Raw genomic sequence first — 18503 nt, forward strand, 5'->3', positions numbered from 1 at the left:
GGAGGGCTCCTGCCCCAGGGATGCAGACTTTGCCAGCAGCATACATTGGGGGAGTCAGGGCGGGAGGACAGCATACAGCAGGGGGTCAGGTCGGTAGGTGGGATTCAGGGTGGGCTTCTCTGGAGAGCTGCATCTCAGCTGAAATCCAAAAGATGGGGATGACCAGATGAAGAGGGAAAAGGGAAATGAGCGAACATTCTAGGCAGATGAGAGAAAGGAGTGATAGACTGTCTCCAAATGATTGGTGAGATTTTCATGAAAAGGCAGGAAGTTGGTAGTCACTCCCCAAGTCTGTAGAAGACCAATCATTAAGAATGAGAGAAATAACACAAGATTGTAATCCCACATACAGAAGAACCCAGGAACTGCTGGAGAGGGTCCTGGAGGTCTTTGAGGCGGCTAGACTAACAGCTGTCTCAGATGTTTCACTCGTGTATTTCATAAAGGAAAACCAACAGGGGAGATCGTCTGCTCAGGACCTGTCCAACTCGGTAACCTCGCGTGAGATAGGTTGAAGTAGGTTGTTAACTCGACTGTGACTGTTTCTGGAGGTAGAATGGTTTTTCCTCTTCCGGGATATTAGTCATGCATCTGTGTTAACAAATCCAGACCAGTGATGGTCAACCAGATGCAGGAAAGTTTCCAAAACCAACTTGAACTCTCTGTAATATTTACTGAATACTGCATGCCAAGTGTTGTGGTAGACCCACAATTAATAACACTAGTGGTCTTTCTTAATCATATTATTCCATAATTACTTTTAGACCTTCCAAAGAGCACAATTCATTTATAATCCTAGTATAAATACATTCCATGGTAACAACTGCTTTTTTTCACGTGGCCTCTAGGGCCATAGGAAATTCTAAAGAATAATTCCTGGTCATGAATTAGATGATTTCCAAGGTTTCTCGTCGCCATAACAATCTAATTATTGGGTTGGCTTGTGCTAAGAACACTTCTGTCTACAAATCAGTGTTCAATGGTGATAAGCCTTGGTGCCTTGGTGGCCTGGCAAGAACGAAACCAAAGACCCAAATGTCATTGGCTTGTGAAGTAGCATCTGTTCAAAGAAGCTCAGGGTTTTGTTCATGTCTGTGAACCCACACACGTACTTAAATGAAATGCGTTTCCACGGAAGGATTCTCTTTCTTGTATCAGTGACCATTTGTCCCTGACCTCTTAAGGCCAGAACCATCAATTTCTTACTTCTAAGTGGCTGCACGTCAATATTGTTTTATGATGTGACTGTGACTCCCAGGGGTGTGATGTGATTAAAGTGCAAGGTGATGTCACCGTGAGCAGGATGGATCTTCCCCGCTAAGGTGATGAGCAAACTGCTCAGGTGTGGGTTACAATGAGACTGTACACACCACTAACATCTTTTGAAGTCTTAAGAGGATGAAAAAAGGCAGCATATTTTCAAAAGAAGGAGAATCTTCTCCTGAATTCCTACGTGCATCAGTAGAAAACCTACTCTTGCCCAATGTGTGACTGTTGATTTTTGATCATCTCAGAACCATTGTCCAGAAAGATTTTTAAGGGCCAAAAATAACCAAAACTCTAAAGGAAGCGTTTTTAATAAATTCATGAATAATATCCATAACGACTGGTTTATGATGAATGGTCCCTGCTTAAGCGCATCCCCAGTTAAAACAGCAACCACCTTGGGGTACGTGGGTGGTTCAGCTGGTTAAGCGGCTCCTGGTCATGACCCTGGAGTCCCGGGATCGAGTCCCACGTCGAATCCCGCATCGGGCTCCCGGCTTAGCGGGAGCACACTGCACTAGCACTATGCTCTGAGAAAGCCTGTGAGGTGACTGGCTAGGTCTCTTTGTCTAACTGGAGAAGCCCAACCTAGATGTCCAGCGAGTGAGGGGCCCTGCTGGTCTCAAACACAGGCCTCCTTGCCGTGCATCCTGCCTCCCGGCACCACCCCTCAGCCAAGCATGATTTAAGCATGGCCGTGCTGGTGCGGAGGGCTGAAGTTCTGGGAGGAAGCCACCACGGCTGGGCTCCTCTATCAGAGCTGGAGAGGGCCGTGGGTGACCCTCTGTGTGTGTCACGGTTTTATGTCTCCCATCCCAGCCTCAGGACTTCAGAAACGTGGGTCCCTGGCCCTTGGAAAGGGCAGAGGAAGGGTTATGAATGAATTAATTTAAATTCATCACCACTAGTGGGAAAAAAAAAATCTCAAAATGCATTCTCGACTCAGGAAGGCTCAGTGCTCTGCTCTATATATAGAAAAGCATAGTTTCCTGCTGACTAGAGTCCAAGAGAAAAACAAAAGCTCTAATGTTGAGTTTCTTATCTTAGAAGGCCATAATAAAATACACAGTGCGTGCCTGCTGGCCTCAAATGAGGCTGATTAACTGTTTTCTTGGATTTCAGTGCTTATTTCTGTCATTCTTCAGCCTCAGGCACTGTAGTTTGGAGCATAATTTCTCACACGTTTTTGGTCTCCAAGAAGAAAATTGTTCTCTCTCCCCTCTGAAAACTCTCTTTATAACTCGTGCACATCCCATCACAAAAGCTGTTCCCCTGGAAGTTTCATTTCATTTTCAGTGTTATATTTGTAGATAATAAAGTTTCTCTGTCCTCTGAGGAAATTAATGTCTTTTTAAAAACTTTAACAAGCAGTGCCTCTGAAATCCGTAGCCAGAAAGCAGTATCTCTTTATTACACGTCTTTCTTTAGAAAGGATGATGAAATGGTCCTCAAGTTTTTTTCGAGAAAGATTAGGATTTAAAATAGTGATTTTTAATTTCAAAAATTGCCCCCAATTTCCTAAAAGAGTATCAGAGGGGTTTGATAACCTGTAATCCCCCACCCGTGGTTGAGGCCCAGGGCCCTGCCTTGCCTCTGTTACCACGTGACAGAGAGTGATGATACAAAGCTCTCTTGGAAAGACACCAACTGCTGTCATGAACCTGGATTGTGGTAGATGTTTTGGCATTCATTTCTCTATGAATTATTAAAAGTAAACTGCCTCTCCCTCGCCAGTAGTAAACATGATAGGTTATAAGATAGTCGCTTAATTTTCGAGGGATTCCTTAGAAACATGCAACTATTTCAATGGTAGGAAAATGGCGGAGGGGAGGGGGTTGGAAATCTGAGGGGTACCTTTGTGCTCTCAATCTGTGTGTCTCCTACTTGGCTTAGTAATGTCTAAAAGGAGACTTGAATTTTCCAAAGAGAACACTTGCTAAATGTTTTTCTTGATGGAGACAGGACTGAGGGAGCGAATAAAGCTTTTCACATCTATGATATGTCATGGTAAAGGAGAAGAGAGTTTAGAATGTATGCTTTTACAGATTTAGGACTGCCCTTTACTCTCAAGCTTTCAGAATTTTTCTGTTTTTACTGCGTCTCTTCTAAGTGGTAGCCATCCTGTTTTAGGTAAATTTTTCTTTATTCTTCCCTGTTGATTCATTTTTTTCACGAAGGAAATTATCCTTTTTGGACAGTGAGGACAAAACAGTCTCCACATCCTCGTCGGCTTACCTTTTAGGGGGAGGAGACCCATGAACATGTAATGTGTGATGAAGCGGGGAAGGGGCACTGAGGAAAAATAAGGCAGGGAGATGGGAAGTTAATGGGGAGGCCTTTCTGTCCTCCACAAAATAATTTATTAATGTGGCCACAGTAAATGCATGCGGGTATGTGGGTGCCAACCCTCCATGATCCACAGTTGGATTTTTCAGCCTACTAATTATGGTCTCCCCTCTCTCGTATCCTGTTCTATCTGCGCACCCACTCACCTCCAGCCCTGTGCTATCTATGCATGCTAAGACCGTTGCACTACCTGAGTCTAGAATTCAAACCTGCCTCTCTGTTCCATAATGGCCTCTAGCCTTGGGGCTCTTCAAAGCAAAGTTCATAGCAAAAGAGCAGTTGGGTTCTGTGAGCACCTGTTGTCCTTGCTTTGTGCCAATTGCATTTCTTAGTGAGCACGTCTGTGTACCAGAAAATTCGAGTCATCAAGGCTTCTCTGGGAGAAGGCAACATGGTTGGTGGAAAGGACACCGGCTCTGCAGTGAGAAGACCCAAAGTTACATGCCTGCTGTGATCACAACCACATCGTCCCTTGCCTCATGTTTTCAGAAGCGTAGCACCCTCCTCCGTAAAATCAAGATAATAGCAGTATCCTTCCTCACGCCGCACATTCTGGTGGAGAGTCAATGAGAAGATAAACATTTTCAAAACGCTCTTATAGGACCCTTAAAGGACCCCGTGTGTTAGCTATTGTAGTAGCTTTGAAAGATGCCCACCTCCTTCACCCTGTGCCCTGGAGCTCCTGGTATATGTAATTAGTAGAACGGAAATACTCCAAAATGGTACAGCGATCCCATGTCTCATGAATATTGTGGAATGCTCATCCCTATGATATTTGCTGGGAAAATTACATCATCTGGAGCTAAGTAGATGGAGAACAGACTCTCCTCTTTCTCCCTCCCCTGGAGAATAACTTAGGGCCTTTGGTGTTTATTTAAATTCATTATAGAACATCCTATAAGAAGAAATCTTCTAGATTCCATCTTGCCCAACTACCTTACCTTATAAGACGGCCTAACTCTGGGCAGTCTTATTGGAAGTAGCCTGACAGGTTGTGAATGTAGAATTGGAAAATGCAATGACCTTAATTAAGCTCTCGCACCTGTTCCATGCTCCCGCAGTCCTGAGATGGAGGGTACCGTGGGTACCATGGCATCCTTCCTAGCACAAACTTCTGTGCCTTATCTATTTGGGTTCTTTTCTTAGGGAAAAACTCCGGGTCATGATTTCCAAAAACCGTAATTTTCCTTTCATTAGGCTATTTTCCATACAACAGCAAGACTGCAAAGGTCACAGGGATGGTTATTTTCGTGAATTCAATGGTGGGAAAACACAGGGTGGCCTAGTCTGATTCCAGGGGACGTCAGTTCAAATATTTGACTGACTTTTCCATCCATTCCAAAAACATGCACACAAATGGGGCTGGGAGATGAGGAGCATTGATAATCAGCCTCTGTCTGCGACGCTCATGGTCAGTGGGGCAGGGAGGAGGTGCTCAGACTTGTAATCATCACATAATGCGACAGATGCTGTAACAGAGCTGGGAGCCAAGCTGGAAGCACAGGGAAGGGCCTGGTGTCCGTTGGAAAAATCAGGAAAGGCTGCTCGGAAGAAATGGGATCTGAGCCATCCCTGAAGACTGGGGGATGTCCCAGGCCAAACTCTGAGGGGATAGTTCCGAGCCTGAGCGATGGCAGGAGCAGAGGGAGGAGACAAAAAGTCTCCCAGGGTGCCTGGGAAGCAGCAAGTGGCCCCGTGCGGCTGGAACGCTGGGCATACGGTGAAGAATGGGGACAAACCAGGTTGACGGAAGTGTGGAGCCGTCGTGTGAGACACCCCCGTGTCCTTGCGGGAGGGGCTGGAAATCATCAGGCTGACAGTGAGACCCTTCAGAGGCCTTAACAGGGAGAATGACACGATCAGATCCGCTTGACAGCCGTAGAGAGAGCACAGAAGGGAAGGTTCTGGAAGAAGAGAGAGTTCAGAGCCATACCAGGGATTCTGCTTCTGTGTGGGTGCTGGTATTGTGACATCAGTAAGAGATGAGGTTCTGCAGTCCCTCCTGCCTGAGTCCAGTCATGCCTGCACTGCTCCAGCTGTGACCTTGGCCGTGTGCCTCGCTTTTCCTCTCTGAGACAAGGGGATAAGAGTAGTACCTCTCCAAAAGGGCTGTTGTCAGGCTTTCATGAACCGATGCGTGGCACGGGATGAGCAATTACAATGTTAACGTTTGTCCTCTTTGCGTGCGGCAGTGCAGTAAGAGTCAAGGAAGGCTGGGTGAGAGGCTTGGGGTTTACCTGCAGTTTTCATTCCCAGTCAGCTACTGGGGAGAGGAACAGTGAGCTCAAGCCGCAGGCAGCGAGCTCCCTCTGAATTCCAAGCAAACTCATCACTTCATCCCCAGGAGTTTTGATGCGAATGATCTAGAATGGATCGTATTACATGAGTCAGCTTTTCCTCGGGGAGTGTGACAGGTACTCCGGAAGGCGTGGTGACTCAGGCCACCAGAGTGTCATTTTGGAGATCACTGACCCGGGGAAGCATGGGGAGAACAGCTGGTGTGCTCAAGAGTGTGCTGGGAGCTCTTGCTTCAGTGGGGAAGCCGCTCGGGGACGGGAGCAGGGGAGCCGAGAATTGACTTGGCGGAAGCCAGACATCAGTGGATCCTCAGATCCCCTGAGAATCTGCCTGAAACCTAACAAGTCAGGTGTTCAGGAGAAAGGATCTGGAAGGTTCCTCATCTAGGGAAAGCTGCAGATTCCCGACAGTCAATGCCAAGGTTGCTTCAGAAGACACTCACATGGTGCACCACTGGGGAAGCAGCACGGAGTGAAACTGTCATGGATATTCTCGGCCAGTGGCTCCCAAAGGGGCAGTTTGGCCCCCGCAGGACATTTGATAATGTCTGGTGATATTTCTGGTCACGGCAGTTGGAGGAGGTACTGCTGGTCTCTGGTGGGGAGAGCCCAGGGATGCTTGCTGAGCACCCTGCAAAGCACAGGACAGACCCGCACCCAGAAGAGCCATCTAGCCCAGATGGTCATCACGCTGAGCTTGGCAAAACCTGGTCTAGGCCATTATTTAACCAAAATGCGATACATGCAGTTGTTGGTAGTCCACGAGTTCCGTGCAGAAGAACTTTCTATAAAAGTGTTAATCATTGGGGCGCCTGGGTGGCTCAGGGGGTTAAGCCTCTGCCTTCAGCTCAGGTTATGATCTCAGGGTCCTGGGATCGAGCCCCGCATCGGGCTCTCTGCTCAGCATGGAGCCTGCTTCTCCCCCTTCCTCTCTGCCTGCCTTTCTGCCTACTTGTGATCTCTGTCAAATAAATAAATTTAAAAAAAAAACCTTTAAAAAAAAGTGTTAATCATCATACTTATTTTAACAGCAGTTATAAACACATAGAATAATTAGTGCAGAAGACCTAGGATGACAGAGATCATGCTTAAGATGAGGCCACAATGGTGTTTGTTCCTTTAAACACTGACTTAAAGATACAAAGCCGAAAATAGCATAAATGAACTCAGCCATCACACGCACACACAAAAGTGAGTGTGGGTGTGAGGGCAGTTAGGAAAGATCACTTTAAGCCAGAGGTCAGAAAACTCGGTTGTTTTTCTGTTGACTATATTCCCCATGCTGTACCTTCATGCCCGTGACTACTTCATTCCCTAAGTGGAGGCCTGTGTCTCCCTCTCCCCTTTGTGCTCGTGCCCAGCCCCCCATGCCCTCTGGTAGCCATCTGTGTTCTACGTATTTTTGGGTCTGGTTTTGTTTGCTTATTCATTTTGGTTTTTAGATTTCCCATGTAAGTGCAACCACGTAGCATCCGTCTTTCTCCTTCTGACTTATTTCACTTAGCGTCATACCCTCTATGTCCATCCATGGTGTTGCAAATGGCAAAAAAAAATCTCATTCTTTGTTATGATCGCACAATACTCCGTTGTATCTACCACATCCTCTTTATCCGCTCATCTGTCAGGGGGCACCTGGTCACTTCCCTGTCTTGGTTAGTGTAAATAATAATGCAATCAACATAGGGGTGCATGTAACTTTTCAAAATAGTGTTTCCATGTTCTTCCCGTAAATACCCAGTAGTGGAATTCCTAGATCGTAAGTAATTCTGTTTTTAGTTTTTTGAGGAACCTCTCTCCTGCACTAGCTTGCATTCCCACCAACTGTGGACAAGGGTTCCATTTTCTCCACATCCTCACCAACACTTATTATTTTTTGGCCATTTCTTTTTGATGCTAGCCACTCCAACATGTGAGGTAATATTGTGGTTTTGACCTGCATTTCTCTGATGATGAGTGATGTCAAGCATCTTTTCATCTGTCTGTTGACCATCTGGATGTTGTCTTTGGAAAAATGTCTATTCAGGTCCTCTGCCCATATTTTAATTGGATTATTTGGGGTTTTGGCACTGAGTTGTGTATAAGTTCTTCAAATGTTTTGGATATTAACACCTTATTGGATCTGTCCTCTGCATATATCTTCTCCCATTCAGTTGGTTACCTTTTAGTTTTACGGATGGTTTCCTTTGCTGTGCCAAAATCTTTTTATTCTGGTGTAGTCCCAGTAGTTTAATTTTGCTCTTATTTCTGCTGCCTTAAGAGGCATAGCTAGAAAAATGTTGCAAAGGCCAAAGAGAGTCCTGCCTGTGCGTTCTTCTGAGATTTTTACAGTTTCAGGTCTCACAATTAGGTGTTTAACCCATTTTGAGCTTGTGTTTGTGTATGGTATAAGAAAGTGGTCCAGTTCCATTCTGTCCAGTTCTCCCACCAGCATTTATCAAAGAGATGGTCTTTTCCCCATTGTATATTCTTGCCTCCTTTGTTGTAGATTAACTGACTGCGTAAGCATGGGTTTATTTCTGGGCTCTCTGTCCTGTTCTGTGGGTCTATGTGTCTGTTTTTTGTGCCGGTACCCTACAGCCTTGTAGTATATCTTGAAACCTGGGATTATGATCCCTCCAGCTTTGTTCTGCTCCCTCAAGATTGCTTTGGCTTTTCAGAATCTTCCATGGTTCCATATACATTTCAGGAACCATTTTCTGAGAGTTGAGATAGTTAAGATTTGAGGCTCCATTGCAATGCCTCAACTCTGCCACGTTGGAGCAAAAGAGACTAAGACAGTCAATGCGACGAGGTCATCAGATGAGTCAACAGAGGAATCGTCCAATGAGTCCCTTCACCATCCCGATGATTACAATGCAGTGTCTGAGCTGAATCCTCTAAACTCAGTGCCCAAGGGCAGCCTGACAGTGGCAAGGTCAAACACTGTTTACCTACGCTGGTTAGTAAGATTTAAAATACTTATATAAAGTAATAATGTTCTCCTTTACACATTCCCTCCGCCTTGCGTGTGTACAGTAAGTGCGGTTTGTGATTAATCAAAGTACACAGTCTTACCAGTATCCCAATTCAATTTTTAGGTATAGCATATTGAAACAGGATGGGCTCAAATTCCAGCTCCCTTCTTTACCACCTGTGTCCTCACGAGCCTATTCATTGCCCTCCCAGAGCCTCAATTTCCTGCTTAATAAAATGAGGATAATGACATTTCTCCTGCAGAGTTGTCATAAAGATGAAATGAGATGTTGGATATAGAAGTTTATAGAACAGCGGACAACACAACTAATAAACGTTCCCTTTTTTCATTCCCTCCATGCCTGCTCTGTCCCAGTTCTTCTGCATATTTGATAAGGAGGCCCTTTTTTGTCATTAAGCCATTGACGAAAGTGCCGGCCAAGTCAGGGGCACCCACAGGCCTGCAGGACACACATCACGAGCACCTCCCTGAAAATTTAAAAAAAAAAAAAAATTCTTAATACTCTGTGAAAATGATTTGCCAGCCCCTTAGAAAAGCACTTAATCTCAGGGATTCCAGCCCATATTCACTCAGAAAAATAATCAAAGATGATTGAGTGTCTGCTCTGTGTCAGGAGCAGTGGTGGGCATCTGCTACAAACAACAGTAAGACCCGGTCCCTGACCCTCCGGGAGGCTCCAGCTTTGTTGAGGACAGGAGGCAGCAAGCGAACAGATGTTCACAACGTTCACAATGGTGGAGTCTCTGGAGAACACAGGCAAAGCTTCGCCTGGGACAGAGGATTAAAAGATAAATTGAAATCGCACAGTGAAGGAGGGAGGGGAGCGCGTTCCAAGCTGAGTGCCTATAACGCCTTGTTGCATGGGACCGAGGGGTACGTGGAATGGGGACAGGGCTGGGAAGGGGGCATCGAGCATGGGTTTAATAATAGGGGTCAGCTTGCGCAGGGGGTTGCGCGTCCTGCTGTGCTGGAACTGTTGCTCGTAGGCCGATGGCTTTCACTTCCCTTCAGCCGTGAGACCTTTCACGGAGAGCAGATCTGCTAAGTGACAACTCCATTAGAGAAAACCAGCCTTTCCTAAGACTGATACTCGGCGAGGTGTCCCCCTTCCTTCCTACAGCCACGGGGGTGGAGGCCAAATGTAATCAGGCACTACGTTCACATTCACGTCGATTTAGTTCTTGGCCTTGACTCGTACAGCTCATAAGGCGTTAACGGAATTTCCCATTGGTGTCACTCTCGGAGCACTGGTTCTGTGGACTGGGCGTGTCTTCCGAGTTCTCATGGGCGAAGGAATGAGGTCTGGGTTTTAGCAAGTTGCCCTGATGACTCTGTGAATCGTCCGAGGCTGAGAGTGTCTAGAATCCCCTTGGAAGGTCGCTGCTGTCAGTAACAGCACAGGGCCTCGTTCGCGGACACGCCCGCGGGCTACCTCCTGGGCACCGGCCCTGCCGTAAAAGTAGGATTACCCAATTTTGCCCAAGGAGATGGGGGCTCAGAGAGGTTAGTTATATCATTGGCCCAGTATAAAGATTTGATAGTAAGTGGCAAAACTTGCACTCCGATGTGTGTTTTGACTCCTCAGACCAAGGTCCCATATAAACCTTTCCAGCCTGCGCTTGGCTGACTTGTCTCCTTCTCCCGCCGTCCCTTGGCTCACCAGTTACCAGTTACCCTATGGGTGGGATTATCTGGGCGTTTGTCCTTCACCCAGCACCTTCCCTGACATACAGTTGGCAGCTGGCAAATATTTACGAATCAAACCCTCTTGGCAGATCCACTTGGCTTCCCGGGAAACACCTTTTTTATCCTTGTGGTAAATCAGACATTCTCTCCCCTGCTCGAGTCATACTTGAGGCGGATGACATGCTTGGCCAGGCGAGGCCTTCAGGTGTGTCTGTGGAGCCCCCAGCAGGCATTCACTGATCACCATGACCGGTCCCTGTTTCACAAGGCTGTGGTGGCCTGATGGATGGCTCGTGCCTGCCACCGCGGCCGACGAGCCCAACTTACCATGCATCGTCCTCAAGGTCTCACTCTTGCCCTGTGTCTGTGAAGGAGGACAAGCCATGGCCTCGTTTACCCCAGCCGAGCTCTGAGGCTGATTTTTCTTCTCTTTCTTTGCATACTGTTCCTCCTTTCTCTCTCCTCTTGAGACCGTGTGGAACCTTCTAGCTTACGGAATTCTTATGCTTTCTGGTGTCTAATTTTGTTTGTTTATGTGTTTGTTTTGGCCTCCAAAGAGTCTTGAGACAACCCAGGAACATCTAGGGCTACGTTCCACGCCTCACTCCTACCTGTCCCATCCCCAGCTCTGTGGCTTGGTTTTGTTAGTTAAACTATCAGGAAGAGGAAAAGGCGGGGGGGGGGGGGGGGGGGGGGGGGGGGGGGGACGCAAGCGTGGGCTGGCCATGCAGTGGGATTTGTCCCTCTCCCGTGTCTACTTCCCTTAATTCTCAGTGTAGGAATCTGAGTGCACCTGGAAGGCATCTTCTGCCTTGCGGAAGAGAGGGCCACCTGGCGGGGGGGACGGTAAGTCCCCATCAGCCAGCTGTCCTTTCTGCCACCCCTCACATGCTCCCCCCACCTGCCCTCACTGCCCTTGATACGGAATCTGGCGGGAAGTGGACTCGTCACACGGGTCATGGCTGGTAAGATGCTCTGTTTTTGTAACTCTGTGTCATACTCTTGCTCAGCCGTCTAAGGGTTTTTAAATTGATTGAGTTCATTGCCTAGAAGCTCAGAGCTCATAATGTGTTAACTAGATTTTCCATTTGTGTCACCGCAGAATTATGTGCCAAACACACAGAGAAAAACAGCTCTTTGGAAACAATGGGAGGAAGAAAGTTAATTGAATTTAAATTAGACACGCCGCTAATTTAAAGTGTAATGAACGTTTCAGAGGAGACTATCATGCACTCATATGTCACGAGGAAAAGTTTTCTTTTGGATAAGATACGCTAATGTAAAACGTATTGATACATAGTGTCGCCTAACCCCCCCTCCCCTCCCTTGTGAATGTCAAGACACTCTGGGATGGGAAAATGCAGCAAGTCACCTATGCTTAGAAATTCCTTAAGTGGAAGAGGTCAGTGCCATTTTGCAGTTAGCCTGAAGAAGAATTATAAAATTTCAGTGTGTTTCTGGCACCATTTTCCTTGCTGGACTTCATTCAGAGCCTGTCATAAAAAGAATTCTAAATTGCTAGAGGGACCTAGGAGAGACTCTGTTTAAAAAAAAAATAATGATGATAATAATAGTAATAATAATGTTTTCTTTATTTTTGAGACATGTTTCCTAATTTCCCTACAGTGAATTTATATGGCTTTTAGAACGAAGCAAACCATTTTTAATTAAAATGTATTTTTTTATCTGAGTTGGTTCACCTTAAGAGGTAAAACCAGGAACATCATCATCATTGCCTTCTGGAAGATTAACCTACAAAAAAATCTAGACTGACATGACCTGTGGCAGCTCAGAGTCTGATACAGTCCTTGGGAGAGAAATCCCTCCAACTTCTCCATGACCCCATCCACCACGATGGTCATGCACGTGTCTCCAGCCTTGGGGTCCCCTCTCTGCTCTTCCTCTGCCTCTCCATCCATGACATCTTGAATAGTCTCTCCCACCCCAGCTCCTACCACCTCTGCTGTGTAGCTTTGAAAGCCAGAACCTCGGGCATTCTTTCTTTCTTTCCTGGATCTTGAACTCAACTCTCCAATGAGTGCTTTTACTCCTCGCATGAAACATGTGGGTTGCAAACAAACCTTCTTTTGACATTTGGAGATGTTGGTCTTAACCATAAATATTCCTGGAATTCATATTCTTTTTTTAAAAATTCTGCTTTTTTTAAATTCTGACAAATGCACCAGACCCCCCCCCAAAAAAAAATTTAGCATCATAACCATTTTCAAGTGTACATTAGAGAGGCATTGAGTATGTCCACACGGATGTGTGAACTTTACCCCCAACCATCCCTCGGGAAGCTCTGCTGCCCTGAGATGTTTCGCTGTGAGATGGGAAAGGAGGTATCAATTGCCCAGTAGACCCTTTGTCTCCTAGGATGGGGCAGTTGACTTTTAGAAAGATCCTGCTTCGTTTATGTGATGCATTGGGCGAAATTAACATCCTCTCTCCCACTCCTCTTCCGACAGCTCCGAGCAGCGGGTCCCCTGTTCCACTTCTTACCACAGCTCCGGTTTGCATTCGGGTGACGGTGTCACCAAAGCAGGACCTCTGGGCCTTCCGGAGATAAGACAAGTGCCAACTGTTGTGATTGAATGTGATGACAATAAAGAAAATGTGCCTCATGAATCAGACTACGAAGACTCTTCTTGCCTGTACACGAGAGAAGAGGAGGAGGAGGAGGAGGACGAGGACGACGACAGCTCGCTGTACACCAGTGCGTACACCGCGGCATGTCACCGAGGGCAGGTGGGGAGGGGGTGAGGCTCCGGGAGGAGAGCTGCCCCACGCTCTGGCTTCCAATCTGGGCGCAGGTGTCCACTGGCCTGGGACCACAGGGCAGCTCAGTTAGGAAGATGAAAGGGGCAGAGGTCCTCCAGATACCACAGCTCCAAAAATCGCAACGCCGTGTCACCACGTCTCATCTCTTGGATGGCTTTTTCTGTCTTTGATTCCCTTCCTGGGGAATCCAACCCCTTCCTCAAAAAAAAAGGGAAGGAGGGACCCTAAAACTCAGTTCCAGTCCACAGAATACTCAAAGTACTGACCGTTGTGTATGCAACAAATCATTTTTAAACCCACGTCCACAACTCTAGAAGGCTTGACTTTAACTTTCTTACTTAAGGCCTTTACATGTGTGTAAGCATGAGGGAAACAATGAAAAAGTAAAGTTCAAAATCTGGTATAAAAATAATAAATTTTAGTTCAGTGATTACAGACTGATTATTTGGTCAACAAGGTATTTTTTTTTGTTTTTTTGGTTGGTTTTTTTTTTAGATTTTTTTTTTTTAGGGATGCCTGGGTGGCTCAGTTGGGCATTTGCCTTCAGTTCAGGTCATGATCTCAGGGGTCCTGGGATTGAGTCCCGTGTCAGGAACCTGTTTCTTCCTCTGCCTGCCACTCCCCCTGCTTGTGTTCTCTCTCTGTCTCTCTGGCAAATAAATAAATAAAATCTTCTAAAAAAATTTTTTTTATTTATTTGGAGAGTATGTGCAAGCAGGGGAGGGGCAGAGGGAGAGAGCGTCTTAAGCAGACTCCATGCTGAGTTCGGAGCCCAAAGTGGGACTCAGTCCCACAATCCTGAGATCATGACCTGAGCAGAAACCAAGAGTCAGACACTTAACTGTCTGAGTCACCCACGTGCCCCTATTTGGCCAACTTTTTAATGAATTTACATAATAACCACTTTATACTGAGTATATACTGTGTGCCTGAGAATGCGCTGAGATTTTATTCTGTTCCATGCATCTCACAACACCCAGAGACATGGATGCTGTTGTCCCGTTTCACAGACAAGGGAAGAACATGGAGAGGGAAGGGACGGGCCCAGAGCCTCACATCAAAGGGGCAGCGCTGGGATTTGACGCCGGCTAGGTCTCCTTCCAAGGCCCTTGTTCTAAAACCAGTGGAGGCAGAGAGAAGACTGGCACGAGAATAAAATCCGAAGGAATCCGTCCCCCACCGCATGCTGCTTCCCAGTCTCTCCCTCTTGCTTTGCCGGTGCCAGGCTTCAGATCTCTGGCTAAACTCGAGAGCTCAGGAGAGGCCTGGTGAACAAGCAATGAATGAGATGATCAAAATAACGTCCAGGAGAGAGAACCATAGAGGGACCACCAAAGCCCAAGAGACCCATGACAGGGAGCTGCACCCAGCCTCTGCTCCCCGTTTCCTACCCGGAGAATTGAACGTTTCCCGGCCTTGGCATCACTGACATTCAAGCAGAAAATTCTTCCTTGTGGGGGCTGCGCTGTGCATTGCAGGGTGTTCAATAGCCCCCCTGGCCTCTGCCACTAGATGCCAGGAACACCCCCTCCCCCCACCACACCCCGGTTTTGACAAGCACAAAGTATCTCTAGACTCGCCCAAGGGTTCCTGGGCAGAAGGCAGGGGGTGCAGGATCACCCCTGCTTGAGAACTGCAGGTTTCTCCCAGACGTAAGGAAGCCCTGCTCTCTGTTCAATCCCAGAATGTTGCTGTTTCCGTGACCTCGCTTCCGCTCCGGCCCCAAACGCACCCCACTTTGCCCAGCCATCCCTTCCTTCGCACACCCTCAGCTCCGCTCCAGCTGGTCTCCTGTCTCCTGAGATCGCCGGGCTCGTCTGTCCTCTCTGAGCCTTCCCCCTGCAGATGGCCTCCAGCCGCTGCCTGTTTCGGGTGACCCCTGTGTCACGGGTGCCAACCCCTCCTCTTTGAAGCTCCCTAGAGCCCCCCCCAAGGCCCGTGGCCACCCTCTGCCTTGCGTTCAGTTGCACTCCACAGCCCGGCCGGCCCTCCTTTGTGATGTTGCCTGCCCGCTGCGGTTCCTGGGGAGCAGAGAGCCCATCAGAGCCTCCCCAGGTGCCCCTCACATGCACAGGACAGCGCTTGGGACAAAGAACATGCTGGTCGCGGGAGCTCTATCAGTGAACGCTCTGAGTAAGGCCTTCGCCGCCCCCAGGAGTAAAGCCCCTGGTGCCTGCCTGCCTACTTTCCACCACGGGGGCCACCGCTGGCCACGTGAAGCCCAGGTAGCTGGGGGTCAGCATTAAGGGCTTGTTTCTCCTTGCTTTTCCCTCCCACAGCCTCCCTGGCCATGAAGGTGTGCAGGAAGGACTCCTTAGCCATCAAACTCAGCAACAGGCCCTCCAAGCGGGAGCTCGAAGAAAAGAACATCCTTCCCAGGCAGACGGACGAGGAAAGGCTGGAGCTGAGACAGCAGATCGGCACCAAGCTCACCAGGTAGGACCGCCCGACGGTCCGTCCTGCGGGCCGCGGAGAACTCGCTCTCCATCCCCGGGGCGCTCCCGGTGTCTCTCAGAGAGCTTCCTGCGGGGAGCGTCCCTTTAAGATGTTCCGGGTCTCCTCCCCCGTTGCCGTTACAGTCCCTTCCCCTTCCCGCAGCTACATCCGGGAAATTTTCCTTGAATCAAAGCTCCGGGAGAGGCCGGAGGGCAGGTTTCCAGGGAGAGCAACTGCCTGGAGAAAAGCCGCCGCTGTCCAGGGCCCAGGACGACCCGCGTACTTGGGCCTTGTGGTTTGGTGAAGTTCACTGCCGCCAGAGAAGCACGTTGTCGGCTGTGTCGTGGGACCGGATGAGGCCTGTGGGGATCGTCCTTGACAGCCAGCTGTGAGGCTTCCCAAGTGGCTGGCTTTATGTGCAGTTAGGACAGACCGACTCGGGGCACGGTGCTCTATGAACGCACTGAACACCGGACGCCTGTGCTTAGAACCTCGGGCACGCGCGTGCGGTACTAGCCAGCATTCGCAGAGCACTTACTCTCTGCCTGCCGTGCTTCTAAAATTGCACATGTATTAGATCATTTCCTCCGGGAGCCTCCCTGTGAAATGGGCATTCGTGCGCCCATTTCAGAGCAGCACCCCGGGTGTGGAGACCTGTAGTTACCTCCTTCCTGCTGCGCCGAATGGCTCCGGAGCGCCCCCTCCTGGCCAAGTGTGTTACGCCCCCTCCCCTCTGTTCTAACCGCTGTCGCACGGAGCCTGTCCTTTGTGCCAGGCACTGTGACAAGGTTTGGAGCTGCTCTCTGCCTCTTCCCAGTGGGACAGCCTCGAGTAAGTCACTTGTTCTCTCTGCCTCTGTTTCCGCATTTGTAAAATGGGAGTTGTAAGGATTCAGAAACGTAAGTAAAACATTTAAAGCCGTTCCCGGTCCGTAGTAAACACTCCGTTTCCCTCCCAGCAACCCCAGGCAGGGACTTTCTTTATCTTCCCAAGTACAGGTGAGGAGCATTGTGCCTAGAGAGCTCCCAGAGGTGTAGACGGCGTCCAGCAGCATCCTGGTGTCCTCCCCTCCCCCCGACTTAGACCCTCACCAAGGGGCCCCTTCTGTCCCACGGTTAACTGGGTTTTGTCTTGGAGGACGCTGTTTTGATGGTACCAGCCTGCGTAAACGTTCAGCACAGACGGATGATTTGGTCTCGTGTTACGCAGACTTTAGAGCCCTAGAATGAAGATCTCTACCCTCCTGTCGCAAGTACACACACTCTCACACACTCATTGGACATGGTGACGTGTCCACACTTTACTGATCCATATCTCTCTTCTTACTATGGTGACAGCTACTTAAACAACATCCTGGAGAGCCTGCCCCATTGTTGGGCGGTTAAACACTCTTCCTTCTATGGGACAAAAGTCTGTTCCCGCAGCTCTTCCCCACGGTCCCATCCTCTTCCTTCAACCACTACTCAGAGCCGCATCGCTATTACCATCCCTTTCGGAGACAGTGACACTCCTCTCCCAGGATCAAACCCGATCTTCTTTCTGGGCAAGGGGTGGGTGGGTATAGCTTTGGGCTGCTTCCAGAACCTGCTTGCTCAGTTTTAAACCTAACACAAAAGGGGCTGTCTTTTAGGGGACGAGGGAAAAGAGAAGGAGCCGTTCCTTGACCCAGCCATCTTCTCGAAGAGCAGCTCCCCGCGCCCTTGGTCAGGCTTCTCTCCCCTTCATTCCTGCTTTCCCAGCTTTGCTACAGAACAAGCAGAGCCCCAAGTATGTGAGGGTAAAATGGAAGAATTCTCTGTGGGAAGTGAGCTGAGGGAGTGGGGTCCGTGGGGAGAGAGGGAAAGACGGGACATGTAGAAAGCAGACTCGGACTGGCCTCCTGGCTTATCCGTTGTAGAGCTGTTCCACCTGGAGGTAACTGACAGAACAGGCCACTGATGCCCCAGGACAGACTCCTGAAAGGGAGATGGTACCCAGCTTCTCACGCCTGAACCCCCATTCCCATAGCGCCACCATGACTGGCTGGCAGTGGCGGGGACAAGACCGCAGGTGGGAAGAGATAGATCATGCACACGCCGGAGGAAACGTTCCACATTTGAAGCCTCATCCCAACCCTTCCTCTTCTAACAACATTCAACTCTGCTTGGAAAATTCCAAAAATCTACTGGTTACTCTTCCCAACTCTCTCGCACCCCGGTCATGGACTGGGGGAGAAGGAGGGGTGTCGGGAGGTCTGTGTTGGGCATATTCAAGGCATTTGAGCCGGCTTACATCGTGGGTACGAATTCCCCTCGTCTTTGTTCAGTCCTCCAGCTAAGGAGTTTACTCCCTCATGGCCAGACCCTGGATGTCTCCAGCCAGACTGTAGAAAGTGGGTCTGAAAGAGAGGATGTCGGAAGTGTTTACCGGGTTGTCCAGATAGTACAGATCTCAGCGAACCAGGGGCCACAACGGGCCAAGTCCGCCTCTCACAGTCTTCTTTGAGATAGTGCAGCCACTGATCACACCCAAGGAGTTTTCAGGACGATTCCCTTTGGAATGAGAGCCCAGCTCTGTGCTCGCAGCCATTCATCATCCTGAAGCCAGGGCCACACGGAGGGGACATGTGAGAAGCAGAAGATGATGGTGCAGAGCTGGTCATAGGGTAGGAAACTTGGGTTCTCGCTCTGGTTCTGTGGGTTCCCGAGCAGGCATCTGCCATGGGCCTTCACTTCCCA

The 18503-nt window shown here is 48.7% G+C and overlaps 1 protein-coding gene across 7 annotated transcripts in view; it reads left to right on the top strand.

The window, feature by feature from the left end:
• The window catches only part of PHACTR1 (phosphatase and actin regulator 1), a 558358-nt gene that overhangs the window by 501087 nt on the left and 38768 nt on the right, over window positions 1-18503 (top strand). For all 7 annotated transcript variants that reach the window (XM_032861576.1, XM_032861577.1, XM_032861579.1 and 4 more), the window contains 2 exons: window positions 13038-13285; window positions 15630-15786. In XM_032861576.1, the coding sequence (XP_032717467.1) occupies window positions 13038-13285; window positions 15630-15786 (405 nt within the window). The remainder of the gene's footprint in view (window positions 1-13037; window positions 13286-15629; window positions 15787-18503) is intronic.

Source organism: Lontra canadensis, unplaced genomic scaffold (genome assembly GCF_010015895.1).
Source record: "Lontra canadensis isolate GAN:19392208 unplaced genomic scaffold, GSC_riverotter_1.0 scaffold21, whole genome shotgun sequence".
NCBI lineage: Eukaryota > Metazoa > Chordata > Mammalia > Carnivora > Mustelidae > Lontra > Lontra canadensis.